Consider the following 19222-nt stretch of genomic DNA (forward strand, 5'->3'; position numbering starts at 1 on the left):
ATTATATACATAATTTCATTTAAAAAAATAATTTATAATCAATGAACATGAATATTATATGATATTAGACAATAAACATTATTCTCGCAATCGGAATGCTTCAAATTATATTAAAACTCTAATAAAAAACAAAACATTCTTTTACTTTATTAATAAAGTTAATATTTAAATAACTTTTGATATTATAATAAATTTGTAAACTTTTGGTTTGCAAAGCTAAATTAGAAAAAAAAATTTTATAATAGTATATTCTGATTCGTTAAATAATTTCTGTTTTTTTTGAAAGGAATTATAATTATAATCAAAAAAATAATAAACAGTTTACATTAAGTATGTAAGATTTTTTTATGTTAACACCAAAAGTAAAAAAGACAGGAATCTACAATTCTAAATAAGAGAGCGAGTTTTATGTTTGCAAAAATCGTACTTGAGACGTGACAACGAAAATTCGCAGTACTTTCGCGGCAACAGAGCTTTTGCCTGGCGCAAAGTTTTTGCGATTGACAGAATAAATTGTCGCTAGTTTGTTTTCACGTAGAATGTGATACAGAAGACGACCCTATAAAAGAAATCATTGGTGGCTCACCGGGGAATACGAGAGCTCCATCGATTTTGCCAGCGGGATTGCTCCCGTTCTTTTCTGCGACGCCGACCGTTACGCGAGCATCGTGGACTTGTGTCGACCCACTTTTAAAAGAAAACTTACTTCTTCCATAAATGATCGTGCGAAAGCTACGGGCTGTTACCATACCAACGCAATCCTGTTGTCCAACAAAACGGGAACTTTTTCTCAAGACGTGAAGAAAAGTTCACGGATATGCATTAAACAGCAAGAATTAGGGAAAAATGTATTTACTGAATTTAATTAGCGATTGACAAATGAAGGCCAAAGTTAGCCGCGAGCGCCGTTAACGCGATCGTGCCTAATTGTTGTTCAACCGATGAATCAATCACGGTCGCGATTAATCCGTGCGCATGAAACGTTGGAAAGGAAAGTTTCTCAAACCAATTTCCGACGATCAATTTCCGAGAAAGCCATTCCTCGAATCGAAGGATTGGCTGCCGCCCCCGTGAGCTCGGTGAAGGCACGTGCAGCGGGAAAGAAAATACGTTCCCGCGCGAAGTGCATCGGGGTCCCGACTGCTTCCAAATCGCGTGCGACGCGTGTACGCGTTAATCCATCATCGTGAAACCTTGACCTTCCTACATCGCTGTAGAACGTCCTTTCGCGATCTAATCGTCGCGCAAGCTTAAGCACGCTTACCCAACAAAACTCCATCTCGACTGGCATTTCTACCCGGTCGGACACTTTGAGAGAGGCATATCTATACGGAAACGGAAACTTTAAGTTATCGACTCTGAACCGCAAAAGGGCTTCGCAAAGTAATTTTATTCAGAAATATTTATCAATTTTTCTACATTATATACTGCCTCGAAAATAAGAGGAGAGATAAGATTTCTTGGCCTGCTAATGTTTATTCTAGAAACTTCAAAACTACCAAGAAATAATTAATATTCATCCCTTTAAACAATGTTGTATTCATGGAGTCGTAAATGTCTGGTATAATTATCATGTTTCCAAAATTGCATTTATTAATTAAGCCATAAACAAGTTCCATAATTAAATAATTCTGAGAAAAATTCTTTCCATACAAAAAAAATTATTATTTTGTATTCTGTTACTTGCAGAAATATAAAAATTTCAAAACTAGTTATTAATCTTTCGCATCTCTTCACGTGTTAAATTAATTGTTGTGTGATATTTCGCATAAAATGTCGTATTTTTCACATTAAAAAAAAAATCTATTTAGGCAAAATAATTGAACGTGCCGAGCTAATGGCACAATTGATTATTTATATATAGAAGCCATGCACGTGCATCTAGAATAAAAGCGGCGGGTTATGCTATCGAACGAAGGTCAAATAGTATATCTCGCATCCTGGAATATCTGAATAGAATTATTCCTTTCTTTACGATGCCCTGCTATATTTGGCTGGAAACTTATCGTTTATTAAAAAATAGTACAAAGACAGTTGCACGCGTTTGCTTGTTTTATTAATAATGTTCGACCAGACTTTATCGATAATCAAGAGTTTATCCGTCGTAAAAAAAGGTGCTGTCGTTGCGCGGCTTAAAATAACCCCGGAGGAGTCGGTCGAGTCCGATAAGTCGCTTTTATTTACAGACATTCGAGCGTGGTTAAATACGTGTCGTAGTTGATATGAATGGCGGTTATCCTTCGACTAATTTAGAGTCGGCATGTGAGCGCAGAGATTTCACATATAGACGCTATTCAAAAATACAACGTATCGTAGAGGAAGTGATCGCAGCCGTACGAGTCAACCGTGCAAGACACTTTCCTTTCCAGATCGTCAAGGTTGTCTACATTCTTCATTAGTATCTTCAGTTTATATCGAAAATTGCTCACGATACAATGCTCACGATGGTGAGCGGAACGTTTGCGCGTAAGCGTTCTCAATTCGAAAATATATTTTCAGCGGGTAAATAACAATCGAGTTACTCTTGGCCCGGTGCGCTAGCTGTCGTTTCAGCTGAATTTATCACGGTGCGGTGCAAAAAGTTTCACGAAGAACGCACTTGCCTTATAGCGAAAATCCGAAAATAACTCTCCATCCCCCCCCTCCCCCCCTCCCTTCTCAACTTGGCTTTTCTTTTCGCGTGGCTAGGACGAATCGATGGGAATCGACGAGCGCGCCGCTGGTGACGCTCGAATCTAGGTAAGTCGACGTTTCTTCGCGAATAATCCGCCCGTGTGTGAGCACCTCGCGGAAGCCCGTGTACATGCACGCACGTGCACGTGTGTGAACACATACGTATCCGCTACCTGTATATATTTCCGTACGTCCACACGGAGCACGGGCGCGTGGCAGGGGTAGGGGAGGAACGGCGGGGTGGATGGAAGCGCGAAGACGGTGCGAGCGGGGGTGCGGTGTAAAGGTACGAGAGTGTTATATAAATAGAAGCGGTCAATGCTGCTATGGGAACACTACACACAGCCACGCGAGAGGGTGGATGGTGGGTTGCGCAGGGTTGAGTAGAATACTCACTCCCAATTTATTAGTCGCGTTTAGCGTGTGCTTGCGCGCTCGGCGTGGAGCGCGCGCGCGATATCGGACTTCGATAGCGCGAGACAATTGTTGGCTAAAAATGAGCTGTAAATGTACTACGATAAAAAGCACACACTTGGCGCTTCACTTCGGCGAAAGTGCTGCTTATTAATTTAGTCACGAGCAGCTTAATAGATTAATTGGATGTTATTACGTTTATTTCCGCTTCTGATTATTACTTCTTGCAGGTCAAATTTATCTCGGCGAAGTAAGCTGATACCAAAAATTTCGGCCCAAGTTACATTTAATCGACGCGATATAACAGCCAATTTTGTGGAATTTCATTACAGATCACGACAATATAATCATAATTATGTACTTCGAGTCTTAAGAAACTAATTGTAAGTGAAGGACAGACGTCATATCAATTCAGCCCGACGCAAAACCGCAAAGGATAAAATATATCATTGTTTTATATATATAAAATCAGTGTAATGATTGATTCTTTTTTACTTCCTAAATAATCAATCATGTCATAATGTCATTTTTTCTCTACTTAATTACTTTTGTTCAAACAAACTCTCCATATATTTTTCATTTCTATGACGCTTTAAAAAAAAGAATTATATCTCCATATGAAATGTATTTATCTCGTTGTGGAATACGTGCACTTGGTTTCGAAGCAGCGTTAAACGCGCATCCGCATCGATCGAATCGTTTCGCTGCGACAATTCCTTCTTTCTCCGCCGCTCTCTCGGGAGACCGATCAGAAAATAGCACGTCGCGTCGCCGCGACGCGAAACGCCGCTCTATCGTCCTCTCTCTCGCGCTTTCGCGGGAACGATCCGCAATGTCGAGAAGTTTACATGCAACGGTGCGATGTGTGCATAAACGCGAGCACGTAAACGAGCATCGAGAGGGCACGTTTGTTTCCTGTATGGGCTACCTGTACACGCGTTTCACGTCACTTACACGCGAGCACGCACTTTCATAGCAGTCGGCTAACTTTGTCTCGCGCCCGTATGGCCGTGTCTCGATCGTTATAACTGCGCTAAATATACGAGCCGTTAACGTGCGCGAGAGGCTCCATTAAGGGCCAATAAATTGCACCTCCGACGAGAAAGGAACGTTACGCACTATATAGAACCAAAAGCGACAACATTCCGCAGACTATAAAAATCGACAGCTGATATTTTAATCGAACGAAAATGTAATGTTAAGCGCTTTATTTTATCCCAGAAATGCATTAAGAAAATATGAAAAGATATGGAAAAATTCAAATTCAAATTAATAAATTCAAGTAGATAAATCTTGTAAACAAATTAATAAATAATAAACAGTATTATTAACCGAAAATAATTAATAAATAATTATTTGATTTGACAATATAAAGCGGTCATAAATTTGTCTTCTCCTTTCATACATTAGAAATCTTTGTTAAGTCAAATAATTGAAATATTTCAACAAATAAAACTTATTCAAGAATATAAATAAGCAAGGAAAAATCAATCGAAAATCGAATATTAGATGTATAATCATTCAATCTTCTAATCGCGTTTCCGCACTCATTTAACTCACTGCGCAGGAACAGACGTTGCAGCGTGCTCAATAGTTCGAGTACAAAGTGCAACGGTGATTTCGCGCGCGGTCAATCTTTACGATGCGTTTCCTCGGCGTGCCTCGTGTAGAGGAACGATATAAATAGCGTTATCGTGAGTGCTCACACCGCAGCCGATAACGGCGAACGATTTTGCCATCCATCGATGGACGCGCAGCGATTTCTCGCGGGACGACCGTCGAGAACCCGCCTTCCTATTTTTAGCGTCGCGTTCATTAAGAATAATCTAGCCGCGAATAAAAAGATGTAAGTGGAACAGGCTCGATAAACTGGCCGATAAAGATGCCACACGATACGGGCTCTACAAAATGATCCGATTTTATCGCCACGGCATTATTTCAGAATTACAATTTATTTGCCTGGATTAATCCAGAGGAGAGAGAGAGAGAGAGAGAGAGAGAGAGAGAGAGAGAGAGAGAGAGAGAGAGAAAGAGCGTGTGTGTGTGTATGTGTGTGTATGTGTGTTTCATACTTCTCAGTAGAGTTCAAACAATGATGGCACGTGTTAAAAAAGAAATGCACAAATAAGGAAAAATATACAGTGTTGTTTGTTATTCTCTAGGAAAATAATGAATTTTTTTATTCGTTTGTAAAAATGTTGACTCGTACAGTATGTATTGTACGAGACATTAGCATTGCAAAAGATATCGTACAATCTCATAAATGGCAAGTGCCTGAAAATTCATAATGCTTCAAACAAGTGTAAAAAATATCTTTTTTCAGATTCAAACAAATAAATGCTATGTTCTTCCTCCGAATAATAATATTCGATGGCTGAAACCGCTTCAAATAAAGAACACGATTATTACAAATAACTTTTATTTTCCTCACCCATGGCTGTTAATTTTTTAATTAGCGTTATAGATAGCGGCAACGTCGCGGTGCAGCCGAGCAATCTGAGATCGGGATAGGATGCATCGCTAAGGGAAGAGAATTCCGATAATCGCCGTCTGTAAGGAAATAATTAATCGCGTCTGTAAAATCGCGGGTTGCGCGCGTCGGACGCGAATAGCCGAGATTACGCGGCGGGAGTGGGAGGAAGGGAGAGAGGAGGAGAAGGAGGGACGAGCGCGGCAAGATATCGTCTTTGGTATCGCGGTATCGATCGATACTATCCTGTCTATTATTAGACGAGTAACGGCACACCGATCGTTATTATTATTATGCGAAATGTATTTGTAGCCGACTCACGAACGACGACGACAACGACGATGACGATGAAGCCAGTTCTATTCCAGCCGCGAAAATTATGGCCCGTTCGTTGAAAATACAAGTAGAGATGCTGTTCTAACACAGGACAAAGAAGATGGTGTGTAGGGAAGGAAAGACGCGAGATACGCCGGAAAAGAACAGCAAAATCCGATCAGCAAACTAATTCGTTGAACTCCCACGACGGGGTGGACGGAATTAAATCTCGCCGAAGAAAAGCTCGGTGGAAATTGCTTAGTCGCATCACCTCGACGCGCGTTAATAATGAACGGTGTTCGGTCTCGAGGTGTCACGGTAATTTCCCTCCTCTGCGATACGGCAAACACTTTCAATGCACCCGTCGTGCTGCGTGCGGAATTTAACAGTCGCTGCGAATTATTAGCTGCGACGCGCTAAACCGATTAATGCTCGCATACTCGGTCGCTCGTGATTACGATGTATGCATCCTCTTCTTTCCACGCGATCCAACGATTTCCTTCCTCGACCGTGCGCGAACGAAAATGTCCCGCGAGAGAATAAATGAAGAACGCGACCATACGTGAATTATTCAGCAGTGTATTGACCGACCGCGCCGCGAGACCACGACGCTATATTACCTATCTATACCCGGAAATAAATAATGCAGATCGCATGGTGGTTTCCAAACGTGTCTCTCTCTCTCTCTCTTTCCCCGCCGGTGTACTAAACCTTAAAAATAAACGATTCTTTGCCGGAACAGTCGTGGCAAGGATTCGGCCCACATCGATTTTCAATCAACCGCCTTTTCCTCTGGAAAGGAATGAGCGGATTAATTATGTACCGGGCCGTCTAATTTCAGCGCGATGGCTATTCGTCGTCGCTGACTGACTGCACGATGACAAACTAGATAAAAATCGAATTCAAGCAGAATCGTCGCGATAAATTTAATCTCGCCGTGGCCTAACGCGATTCGATACAACGTGTCAATACTAGTATCCATCACCTTTTTATACTCGTATCAGCCAAATTTCATCGTTGCGGACTTTTATAGATAATTTTAGAAATATAAAACTCACGAAGATAAAGCAGTAATCTCTTTTATTAATATAGTTTATGGATAAACGGGGACCGCATTATTTTTTGAACAGTGAAAAGCTCGTTCTAAAAAAAAAATTTTTTTTTGTTTTGTTTTAGAGATAAAGAAAAAGCCCTGGCGATTAGCCACTCAGCTATCGCGATATCAAACTGTCTAATTCACAATTCTTAATCATTGTGTGCAGTGTGTAAATGTGATAATGTATTTGAGTATGTATGGCCACAGTGTGTGAGCTCAGGTTCGTGGGTTTGCTAAGCCCAAATGATTGTGCGGTTCAGCCATTCTTAAATTTTCTCAAAAATTTAATGTCAATGAACATATTACGACATCTGTCGGTTAAAAATAATATTGTTATTAAAAGTGTAGTAAAGAAAAATTTTCAAATAATTTCGTCCATAAAATTGAAAATAATTTCTATGTAAATAAGCGGAATTCTACAGAAACATGAGAGCAAAAACAACAGAAAAGATAATATATGTACAATAGATAAAATTAAATAGTTAATTAAACTAGCGTGCAAAAATAGAAAAATTCTAGGAAGCGAAGATAGCGTAAGGAAAATACGCGAATGCGTTGCGATTGGCAAGGAAATTCAGCGCAAAAAGAGACGGAGACGCGTTTACGAGTGGCGCAACGCGCAAACAGCCTCGAAAACGTTAAGAACATTAATGCGAGGCAGACAATCGTAAAACGCGGCGGCCCAAATCTTTCCTCGCCGTAAATGCGCGTGTACGAGTTCACAAGAGAGATCTCTAGCGATTATTCGAGTCAGCAGGATGCGCCTGCCTTCGGGTTGCCGTTACATCGTCGTTTACACACGCGCCCGCGCACACACAAATGCGTTGCGGGCGTAACGCGCAACGTAACCGCGCGCCAATATGCGCGCATGCATAATGCCAAGCATAACCGAGTAGTTTATTTATAACGCGGCGCGGAAATACACCCGTGGCTTGTGCCTTTATTGTAAAACGCCGTTGTGTAACGATGTTGTGTAACGTAATTGCACGATAGTACAGCGACGCGTATGCACTTGTTCCATCCCCCTGTTCCTCCTTCCCATCCCCCTTGTCCTCCTCCTCCTGCCTACCACTTAGAATTCGCGATACCTGGCCGAGCTCCGCGACGTCGGAATTAGCGTAAGCGACAGGAAACGTCAATTTTCAGCGTAACGTCGAAACGCCCCCGTCTACTCGGAATCGCGACGTTTTTATGCGACTGTTGACAGTTTCCGCGCGCAGTGACTTTGATTTACGATACAACGTGACGCTCGAATCAATTTCATCGGATTGCTTCGGTTGGCCCGCAACTTCGTTCTCCGCGACTCGTAAATAAACCGCATGCGTATTATCAATGCGGCAGAGCTGCGCAATGAATTTCATATAATTGCGCTCGCAGCGGTTGTAAAGTGAACGATGTGACACTCGAGTGTTGCATATCGTCGTTGCACGTTGTTGCAGAACGTGACTAGATACTGACGACGACATGAAATACACTGAAATCAGAGCATACTGGAATTCTTTAAAAATAAATATTTGGAAAAATAATAGTGTTACTTGAAAATTTAATTAAAATACAGAGAAACGTGCATTAAAAATTGCTATAAATATTTTCGAAAGATTATAGCATTACTTGCGAGTTAAAATAAAAAAAAAAAAACAAGTTAAATCTCTTTTTCTTTTTTTCTCCCCTCCCCCCTCCCCCCTCTCTCTCTTTTGTTTATGAGTGTTTTTTAAAAATAATTATATAAACAATTATACATTTATAAATAGAAGAAATCTAATCTCGATAAGATACGATCGAAGCATTCAATTTAAAACACGTCAAGATAATTATTCTATATATAAACTAGTGAGACTCAAGTGAGACTTATATGTTGTGAATCGGATCGGATTTTTAAGTACACATTGAGTTTGATCCCATCTTTATACCGAGTGCACTCGAAGATACTCTTGAAGATCAAATGCATCTCGCCTAAATGATCGCCTACGCCCGAGTTTTCGAAAATGGCACGAAGCAGATCCGATTCCTTTTTACTCATAGGAGCCCCTCGAGCCGGGTGCCTCTCGAAACGTCAGCCAAGCCGGGTATTTACGATACTGGGACGCGAATGTCTCTAATTATAGATCGTTGCAACATCCTCTCTCGGTATATGCACTGTGCACTCTGCCGCGTAGTGGGTGTAGTCCGGCACGCCATAAATTGATGGGGACACGAGACAATCATCTGTCTTTCTCTTGTCGGCTCGTACTGGCAAACAACAATTATTCGCCGGTTCAATTTCGCACACAAACTTGTTGCTAAATGGATTTAACCACCGCGGAATTATTTTACAGTAAACGTATCTTTAATCGATACTATCTAGAGAATATCTTCATCGCGACGTAATTATTATTTGAAGCCAATAATCCATGACTTCATTACCTTCACGGGTTATTTTCGACGAAAGTTGTAAATTCATATATTCTATCGACTACGTAAATATTAATTTAAAACGATATTTCCGATATTCATAAAAGTAATTTTCAAATAAATATTTGGCAATAACCAAATTTGACTTTTAATAATTATTCTTTAATTTAGCCAATAAGTATTTTTTTTGTGGAAAGAGGATTATTTTCAAAAAGTCGAGATACTAATAATTTTTCAAGTTACGAAAAGTTAAAAAAAATTTTTTTTTTTATAATTTTAAGATTCGGATATATTTATAAATAGAGCATTCCGTAATTCTGTGACACCTGTATAGTCGCCGATCTTCAACTATAACGTCAATTGTCTTTCGCGCCTGTCGTTCTGCAGAAAGATGGCTACACTTTTGAGAAAAAAATATCTTTCACTACGACCGAAGCGCAGTTTTCATCGGCAGCAATCCAGCGGAATTTACTCGTGGCACAACCGTGGCATCGGATGGAAGCACGGACAAAGGATTTTGAGGAACAGTCTGGGCGTGTTGGCGACCGCGGGTGTCACCTGCGGTGCTCTTCTCTATCTCCTGGACCGTTCGGTCCAGGCGATAGGTCACGTTGCGCATCCGCCCAGCTATCCCTGGGATTTCAACGGGTATCTCGCTTCCCTGGATCACTCGGCCGTGCGGCGGGGTTGGCAGGTCTACAAAAGCGTGTGCTACACGTGCCACAGTCTGCGCTACATGCGATTCATGGATCTGATCGACGTGTCGCATACGGCGGACGAAGTCAAGGCCATTGCCGCCGAGTACGAGGTAGATGGTAGGCCTGAATTAATCGTATGCCGGATTCGCGATCTCGCTCTCGGCGTAGGCGTCTCGCCGCCTCCTTTTCGCCGCTCGCGTAATTGACTTCGGCTCCGCTCGGCCTCTGCACGACGACGTGTAATTCAATTACGAGCTGGCTCGCCGGGAACGTTACCCGTCCACGCAAAAATGAGATTAGCCACTACTTTGTGTAACGCAACATTTATGTTTCTGTCTGATGTTATAGTAAATTTATCTTCATGAAGCTAAGTAGTCGTAGAGAAGATTTAATTATTCACGAAATTAATAAAATATTTCAGAAGTTTCGCCAAATTTTTTAATATAAAAACCATAAGCAAAAAAAATTACAAGAAATATAAAAGCAAATTTTTCTCGTTCACATATCATCGAAATAATATATTCCAAATAATTTTTAAAATATTTTGTAACATTTTATTCTTTTTAAGACTCGTTGCATTGCAGAAGTTAAATGTGCTCTCTACAGATAAATTATTATTTCGCGATATATATATATATATATATAAAATGTTACGGGTAGCATAAAATTATTTGGTAAAGTTAATCAATGGATGAATATTTTATGTATTATCAGATTAATGTGCTGCGCGTGCAAATTTATCCCGAGAAAATTGATAATTTGTAATCTAAAAATATCAAATATAATTTCTACTTATCTCTTCGCCTTTTATATAACGTGTATATTAATAATAATTAATATATAAATAATTATATTTTTAATCTTGTTGATTAAATATGATTAAATATCCACATCTTGAAATTTGATAGATTTTTTAAAATACAAAAGTTTGAATTAATTTTTTTCACAGAGTTCCAACTTCATTGAATAATATATTGTATTTGAATATATAGATTCAAGATGGACCGGATGAGGAAGGAAATTACTACAAGAGACCCGGAAAATTCTCAGATTTATTGCCGCCTCCTTTTCCGAACGACGAAGCGGCCAAAGCAGCAAACTCTGGTTTGTACCCACCGGATCTGACCCATATTATTCTCGCTAGGCAAAACAGTAAAAATTACCTATTTTCCTTCCTGACGGGATGGATGGAACCGCCGGCGGGTGTATCTTTAACCGACCAGCAACATTTCAATGTCTATTTTCCGGGCGGCGTAACTGGAATGCCGCAGGTGAGATGCAAAAACACTAGTTAACGAAAGAAGTGACTAGAGAAAAATACTAATAATGGCCTGGCACAGTCTGATATTTATGAAATTAATTCCCTTTCGCAAATTTGATATAACGAATTATAAACGTAATGCCGATTACATTTAGCTTTAATATTAATACATTTTGTTTAACAGTAGTCACAACGTGCTACAATATAGATTCATGTTTAGATGTTAAGTGAGGGAACAGTGGAGTACGATGACGGCACACCGTCGACGACGTCGCAAATGGCGAAAGACTTGGTCGAGTTTTTAACTTGGACATCTTCGCAAAATTTTGACACACGAAAGCAAATGTTCATTAAAGCAATGGGAATCTGTATTATATTGCTGGCTTCGATTGTTCACTATTTGAGATACAACTGGTCGTATATGAGGAGCAGGCAAATCGCATACGTGCCCAAAAGAAAATATTAAAAACCAAATTAAGTTTTTAATAGAAATCTAAACAAAAATTATTCCCCAATATAACAAAGAAAATGTGTAAAATAGGTAAATAGTATCATTTCGACAGTGTATTTCAAGTGAGAAAAAATTTGAAATTGTGATTAACGACAATTATTTTTGCAGGTCTTCCCAACATGAATTGATCGAATGCTTGAACGAAAGATAGATGATAAGAATTGCACAGTAGAGAGATAAAAACTAATTTTTCGGAAATCCAATTGACTTTTATATGTGCATACAATCAGTAAACGAGAAGTAGCAGTTGATTGTAAACGTAGCAGAATTATAAAAATATGAAATAAAATTTTGTTCTAATTTAAGAAGCACAAAGTCATCGACATATTTTTTATTACAAAAATCTTGATTTGATATAAAAATAGAAACATTAAATTAAATATTAATTTTTTTATCGAATTTTCAGACTATTTTTTTAATTTGATTTAAAAGTAGAAGCAATAAATTGAACTGTGTCAATAATATGTATATTGAAGCAGCTTTTAACTCGACGCGATGGTGCTATGATTTATAATCCTTATTTAGAACCGAGCACGCGCCCACGTAGCTTTACAAAGTTGCATCAGAGAGTGGATCTGTAGATGCACATATAAAAACATAGTCTATAAATACGGACGATTTCGGACGAACGAATTCTGCGTCCCCATCTGATGTCGCTGCAAATCGGTCGCGGAATAGCACACGCGCAAAATCGTACACAAAGAACACGGATGATCCAGCGACTGAATATACACAGCGGCATGCGCTGGCGTCGATAATCGTTTCGCAATGCGCGGCCTTGACGATTGCCTGTACAGCCTGCCGATCGGCCGGTCTAAAAATAGGAGGAGGCTCGCGCACACGGGCAACAACATTAATGTCGTCTCTCACACGAGTCGTTAACTCCGGAATGACCGGTGGTTGCTTGCAAATCCATCTATCTCATCCGTAATAACACTCCGCTGCTCTCTCGCGACACTTGATCGCCTATTTTTAGGTCATTGCGTACGTAACTACTTTTTTTCCTCCCACCGGCTGCTTCTCGATTCGATGATCGATGATAGCGAAATAGAAAGTCGAAAATAATATCGGGCGTTTCGACGGGGAGCTATATATAGCGGATGATGCGTCAGTGCAGCAACAAGTGAGGCCCGCGAACGGTGGGGGGGACAGGGAGTGGCAGGATAAATCGAAAATATACGGAACGATGAATGAAACCTCCGCATTGACGTCGTCAAGACGTGCCAAGCGATGTCGAGATTATCCAACTCGGAGCGAGACTGTTTTTGAATGCATCTCCGGAGACTGCGGCGACGGGGTGAGAAGGGACGGGCGAGGGCTGAGAGATACACGCGGTAGATATCTCAAAATATCATCGATCGCTCCGGGGAATTTACTATACTCGACGTAATGTGACGTCGGCACATCGCGCGCGCACGTGTGAGAAACAAGGTGCGAGTAGAAATTGGCGTAATTTCGGCAAAAATAACATTTCAAGCGACGTAGATACGTTAGTCGAGATAAAAGCACGATATTAAAGACGTGAGTAAACAATTCAACCGATTTGTCATTTGCAGTCAACTCGCACCGCATTCGTCCGAATAAAATTAGTGTAATGCGGCGTTCAGCATAATAATAAATAATAAATAATAACCAAATTCTGAACTTAAATTTTGAATAAAAAAAATTATTATTTGAATATTTTAAATATTATATACTTTCGACCGAAATAAGCGCACGTGTATGCTAATCGTGTAAAATATATTTCCTTACGAAAAAAAGAATCCTTATGAGGAAACTGAATAATTCGTACGTCGGATCGTGTGGTCAGTTATGCAAATGACACATTTCGAGGTTAACTGATTGAAACAGGCAATGGTTATTTTTACAGCAAATTTGGCACGCGCGTGCGAGTTTAAACACGTGTAACTTACTACGCGCCGCGTTTATTTCGAGAGATGAAATACAGTTTTTTTTTCTAAAAATGAATAAAATATACAGTCAACTATGTATGAAAGATATGTCAAAATATCTCTTTGGTAGTAAAGGCCACAACCGTTCAAAAATAAAGTATACCTATGTATTACGAGTCACTAAAGTTACGAACAAGTATCGACAAAAATAAATATATGAAATTCTTTTCAAATAGCATCTGTTTAAAAAATACTTCTGTAAATATTACCAAAATTGGTATATTTAATGATAATTTTTCGAACTTCTATAATAAAGTCGCTTCTATAAATAAGTCGATTAACAGTATAAAGCTATAAACGCATTTAATAGTGTTTGAACGATCATTTTACCGTGTTCGTTCGTTTCAGCATGTGGCAAGTGCACAAATATATTGAGGTGCGCGCAAAACGCACGTGGACAAACGCTGATCTGCTTTTGAATGAAACTTCCGTATTGACGTCATACAGACGCGTCCCGCCGAACATCGCCCATCGTTATCTAAGTGAACGCTTGTTTTGCGAAATCGCGCGGCATTTCATACGCGGTGCCAGACGCCCCCCCAACAAACTTCGAACCCGGAGAGGCTTACGTCGAGCTCTCAGAATAGTGAATCCCGGTCAGAAATAACTTTGCACTTTCGGTAATATGGCCATATGGCCGAGATGAAAATACGCTCGCGAAACGTCGAAATCCGTTTTTACGTGTGTGTAAAGTTGACGTATCATTTCGTGAAAACTCAAACTGTGAGAGTTCTGGGTTTATTTTTAATTTTTCTAAATAGTTAAATAGCACTTCAAAAATAAAATAGTGATCGATAAAATTCGATCGATAGTTTTGACCGATAAAAAAAGAGAAAATTCAAGACTAAACTTGGATACCAGATTGACAATCTCAATTTGTCTTGCGAGAATTTTAAGAGTTCAAAGTTTCTATGTAGGTTCTTTAGATTTTGCATTTAAAAAATATCAATTATTATAAGGAGAAAAAATATTATGAACATAGCAACATAAAAAATGTATGTACAGATTTTCAAGAATTTTATATATTGTATCATATTCATATATTAATTCTATAATAATATTAATATTTTATAAAATTTCAATAAATAAATAGTATTAAAATATTTGTTACAGAATTTGTATCGTTCGAGAAAATCATGTCTATGAATATATATTCAAGTGAAAACGTTGATAGATTTACAATCGATAAAAAACACGAAAATATGGAAAATAAAGTCGGAATCATCAATACTTCATAAATTTCCACGAAATCAACTTCGTACACATCATATATCTTTCTTAGGTGTTTAACATTAAGAATGATTCGATTCTGCTAAATCTCCGATTGAAATAGTCCCGTCAAAATAGACTCTTCGTGTAAGCTAAGCAAGGAGTAAAATCGTATTTGCTTTAACCGTCAAGTATTGACATGGATTTTAATGATGTTTGATCACATTCCCATCATTTCCCGTTATACATGATAAAGTATGAAAGCTTAAAGCGCAAAAAATTCCGCACTATCAACCATTTATCACTCGATTTAAATTTTCGCACAAAGATTGTCATTCACCAAAGAATTTAAGGTCAATTTATTTTATAATAAATGTATTATATAAATAAATGTGCGGCAAAACATTAAGACAAAACATAAATTTACTAATAAATGCAATAAGAAAACGAATCATATTCTCTCTCACTCTTTCTCTCCGGCTAGACAAAATATTTGATTAAGTGAGTTTCTGTTGTATTTAATACGCCTTGCTCTTGAGGAAATTCACTTGCCGGTTAAATTTGACTCGAGCGTGTACTTGACGATCTTAAGTGAGTCTTCCGGGGCGTCGTCAGTTACTATCGAAGAAAATCTTGGCACTTTCAATCGCACCTTCGTCAACACTTAGGAGCTTATACGAGCGTTGCAATTTTGCGAAACCACGCCGATTATCCGACCGTCTCTCATTTCCGCGCGCCGACACAGCCGCTCGTTAAAATAGAAAATCACGCTATCCTCTCTCTCCCTTTTCCTACTTTTTTTCTTTTTCACCTACCGCCACGTTTACCTTCATATATGTATTGAAGAACCGACATTTTACGGTAAGTATGAATTAGTCTACATAGTTAGTTTAATAAGCCAGTAAAACAAGTGTCGCTTGAAGCAAAGTGGAACTTATTAAAATCTCGTTTCTAAACGTTTATTCAGATTGAGCTCTCCTCCTTAAACGTGTACATCGTTGCAAAAGAATGTCGCTTTTCTGTCTATGTATAGAATAAAAATAAGAGGTAACATAAGCACATTTTTTTAAACAAATCTCTATTAATGGTATAAAAATCTGCAAAATTTATCATATCAAATAATTTACTGTATAAAGCAAATGAAGTTTTCCGCATTTGCACGATTCAGAAACTAAGCTTTTTCAAAGCTGTTACCAAAAAATATGTACTGACATTTTACATTTATACTTGTGTTTGTATTTTATATATATATTTATTTCAATAATAAAGATGAAGGCCAGTTCACAATTAGTTTTTGCGAGTTCAATTTATTTTGTTAGAAATGTAGATTATCTATATTTTCTATCAAACAAATTGAACTACATTCGCAAAAACCAGCGGTGAACTAGCTGAAACTGGCCTTCACCTATATTATTTATTATAACATAGTTATATTATTATTAAATTAATCAAATTCAAAGAATTGAACAAATCTAAAACAAAAGCTACGGAGTCAACGTAAGCTGTGTGTGTTCGTTATAAGTATATGTAGAAATATTTACAAATGTTTCGGTCAATTATAAAATCATCAGATATCAGATATCAGATTCAGTGTAAATACCAACCAAAATAAATCAGAATTAAAAAGTAACGGATAAATTCCACGCGACGGTACAATAAATGAAAACGGAGATACAAATTAACAAAAGATAAGCTAGCAGTTTAGCGTTAACATACTCTTTTGTTATTCTTTTGTTGTTTATGATTTGTTATTGATTGTTAATTTGCATTTCAATTTTATTTATTGTATCATCACATAGAATTTTGCAACTGTTATCTTTAAATTCTGATTTGTTCTAATTAGAAGTCACCACACATAGTCTTATAATTGATCAAAACGTTTCCAAAAATTTCCAAATACAGTTGGAACTAGCATGAACTTGGTTGATTCGGTAGCCTACTTGTGTTTTCGTCCTAAGTCATAATTATTAATGATAAATTTACATTTAACGCTTTTTGATATATAAGTAGAAGTTAAAATACAAAAAATATATATGTAATCTGTTTATATTGAAGGGGAACGTGATTCAAATGCGGAGTGCTATGTATGCATTTCAGTGAGATACGAACGTAAACTGCCGCGGTGTAGAAACTTTGGCCAGATTTTCGAAATAGGATTTATACTACCATCGAGATAAACGACTTGTATATCGGATAAACTGTTTTCAAGTGATGCTACCGGCACGTCGTTCATCTCCGGGATAAAAATCTGCGAAACGCGCACGGCACGATTCCACGTCCAATAAAATCGTTATCGCTGTGTTTAAAGCCGTGCACGTCGAGCGGAGTTTATTTCGACGACTTGGCACAACACTTCCGATTAATAATAGTCGTAAACGTCTCCCGCATATCTCGCGGCCGGACAAACAATATATTTCTGTCAGCGACAGCTCGATCTGTGGGAGGTCCTGCCGGTGTGTTGTAATAACCGACGTCGTCATAAAGTAGACCTTCTACGCCAGTAGAATCGCCCTCTCTCACCCCATCACAGAGGCGTGGAATTATTGAATATCAAACAATAGCGACAATACATCAATATCGATACAATAAATTTGTAGAGAAAAACGTGAAACTGAATGTCACACTAATTTAGATGTATAATTTCCTTTCATGACGTATTTATAGCCAGAAAAAGGGTTAATGCTTGGAGATACAGATCTGTTAATTTAAAACGAAGCCTCTTTCTCGCCACGATCAGTCACGGATTAAATGTCCGCGCTACCTTAACCGGTGCACGGATCTAAATGCCAGGACGTTCTCTCTTCATTCATGTGGAGATAAGCCAGAAGAATTCCGGCAGCGTCCTCTAATTTTGAGGAGAGAGATGTACGCGTGTGCACGCCGAAAGGCGGAAGAACGGGGCACGGGGAAAGGCGTGAGCTGGCGTCGAGGAACACCGGGTTCTTATCCAACCAACCCGCTGCCAGTATTTCATTCATATTATTATCCTGGCCCGGTGGTATTTGCTTCGAGTTATTTCGGGTTTTCCGCGGCGTCGGGCGTTTTAAAAATGTATCGCATCGATAAGCACGAGTTAGAATCGATGACCAATCGATTCATCGAAATGTATAAGTAGGTGGCACAGCTTAATTATTGAAACTATTTCAAAAGTTGAAGATAAGACGTTAAATACTTCAAGAAAAAAAAAGATTAACAAAAAGTATGCCTTAATCATCCTGCCCTTCTTCCGATGCAAATTATTTCAATTATTTGTGGAAAATAAATTTTACATTTAATCCAACAATATGTAAGAACAGAAATAATTCATGTAATAAAACTACATGAGTCATCTTGGATAATGATAACCTATTTCATAATAACTACCGCAGAAATCTGACGACTGTGAAAAGATATCGTCGAATGTTGCTTGCTTGTTGTGTGGTTTCGGAAACTGAAATTGTTTTTGATGACTTGTACTCAATCGAAGTGATTCAACGTATGACGTATCGAGGAAATCGCAACAAGATCGATGGTGAGGCGCGAAAAGGAGTGAAGGGGATTCCCGTGCGGATGCATACGCGTGCCTGCCAAAATCAACGGGACATGGGACTCCAAAGTCAAGTTCGACCGTCCTACGCGGATGCAGCGCATGTGTCGAAGGTCGCGGGTCTCATTGATGTCATTAATCAAATACGCAATTGCAACGCATCAAGAATCACGATCATAGAAAATGCGGCTAAAATTCAACGTTTCTCTTTTCCTATTATATTATATTACTAATTTGTTTTTTTTCTATATTAACTAATGTGTTAAATAAATTTACTAAAAAAATAATCAATAAAATTTAGATATAAATGCACCTATTGAAATAGTGATACCAGATAATTTCTCATATTGCTCTGAATGAATAAAACTTGAACAGCAAATCACTGGAAAATTTTGAGATAAAATCAGAGTACTACTAAATATGAGCACAAATCATTTAATTAGAATATACGGTATTTATTAAACTTTTAGTAAAGAGTTTACTTAAAATAAAAACTTTTTGATTTTAAGAAAAAAACTTTTCATGTAAAAACTACTTCAAAATTTTTACAACAAATATATTCATCTTGCAGATATAAATAGAGTAGAATATTTTTAAGAATTTTATATTGCTCGTAGCAATATTTTATTTATGTACCACGTTTTGTGTTATTTTACTATCACAGTGCAAATGCAATTCTGTTATAAAATGTGCAAAATAAATAGAA

At 38.3% G+C, this 19222-nt stretch overlaps 2 protein-coding genes across 7 annotated transcripts in view; one reads left to right on the forward strand and one right to left on the reverse strand.

Moving 5' to 3' along the window:
* HDAC4 (histone deacetylase 4) overlaps positions 1-19222 on the reverse strand; it is a 96803-nt gene that overhangs the window by 66806 nt on the left and 10775 nt on the right. The window lies entirely within an intron of this gene.
* On the forward strand, positions 9633-12187 carry LOC105673377 (uncharacterized). The gene is made up of 4 exons (XM_067355563.1): positions 9633-10167; positions 11050-11328; positions 11539-11859; positions 11938-12187. The coding sequence occupies exons 1-3, from the start codon at positions 9751-9753 to the stop codon at positions 11782-11784; spliced, it is 942 nt and encodes a 313-aa protein (XP_067211664.1). The 5' UTR covers positions 9633-9750; the 3' UTR covers positions 11785-11859; positions 11938-12187.

This window comes from Linepithema humile, chromosome 5 (assembly GCF_040581485.1).
Source record: "Linepithema humile isolate Giens D197 chromosome 5, Lhum_UNIL_v1.0, whole genome shotgun sequence".
In the NCBI taxonomy this organism is placed as follows: Eukaryota; Metazoa; Arthropoda; class Insecta; order Hymenoptera; family Formicidae; genus Linepithema; species Linepithema humile.

What these genes read in the sequence shown, in the direction of transcription:
- LOC105673377 (XM_067355563.1), top strand. Translation starts at nt 9,751, where the DNA reads ATGGCTACACTTTTGAGAAAAAAATATCTTTCACTACGACCGAAGCGC. An exon ending in CCATTGCCGCCGAGTACGAG is followed by an intron (nt 10,168 to 11,049) that starts GTAGATGGTAGG and finishes TTGAATATATAG; the next exon opens with ATTCAAGATGGACCGGATGA. An exon ending in GCGTAACTGGAATGCCGCAG is followed by an intron (nt 11,329 to 11,538) that starts GTGAGATGCAAA and finishes ATTCATGTTTAG; the next exon opens with ATGTTAAGTGAGGGAACAGT.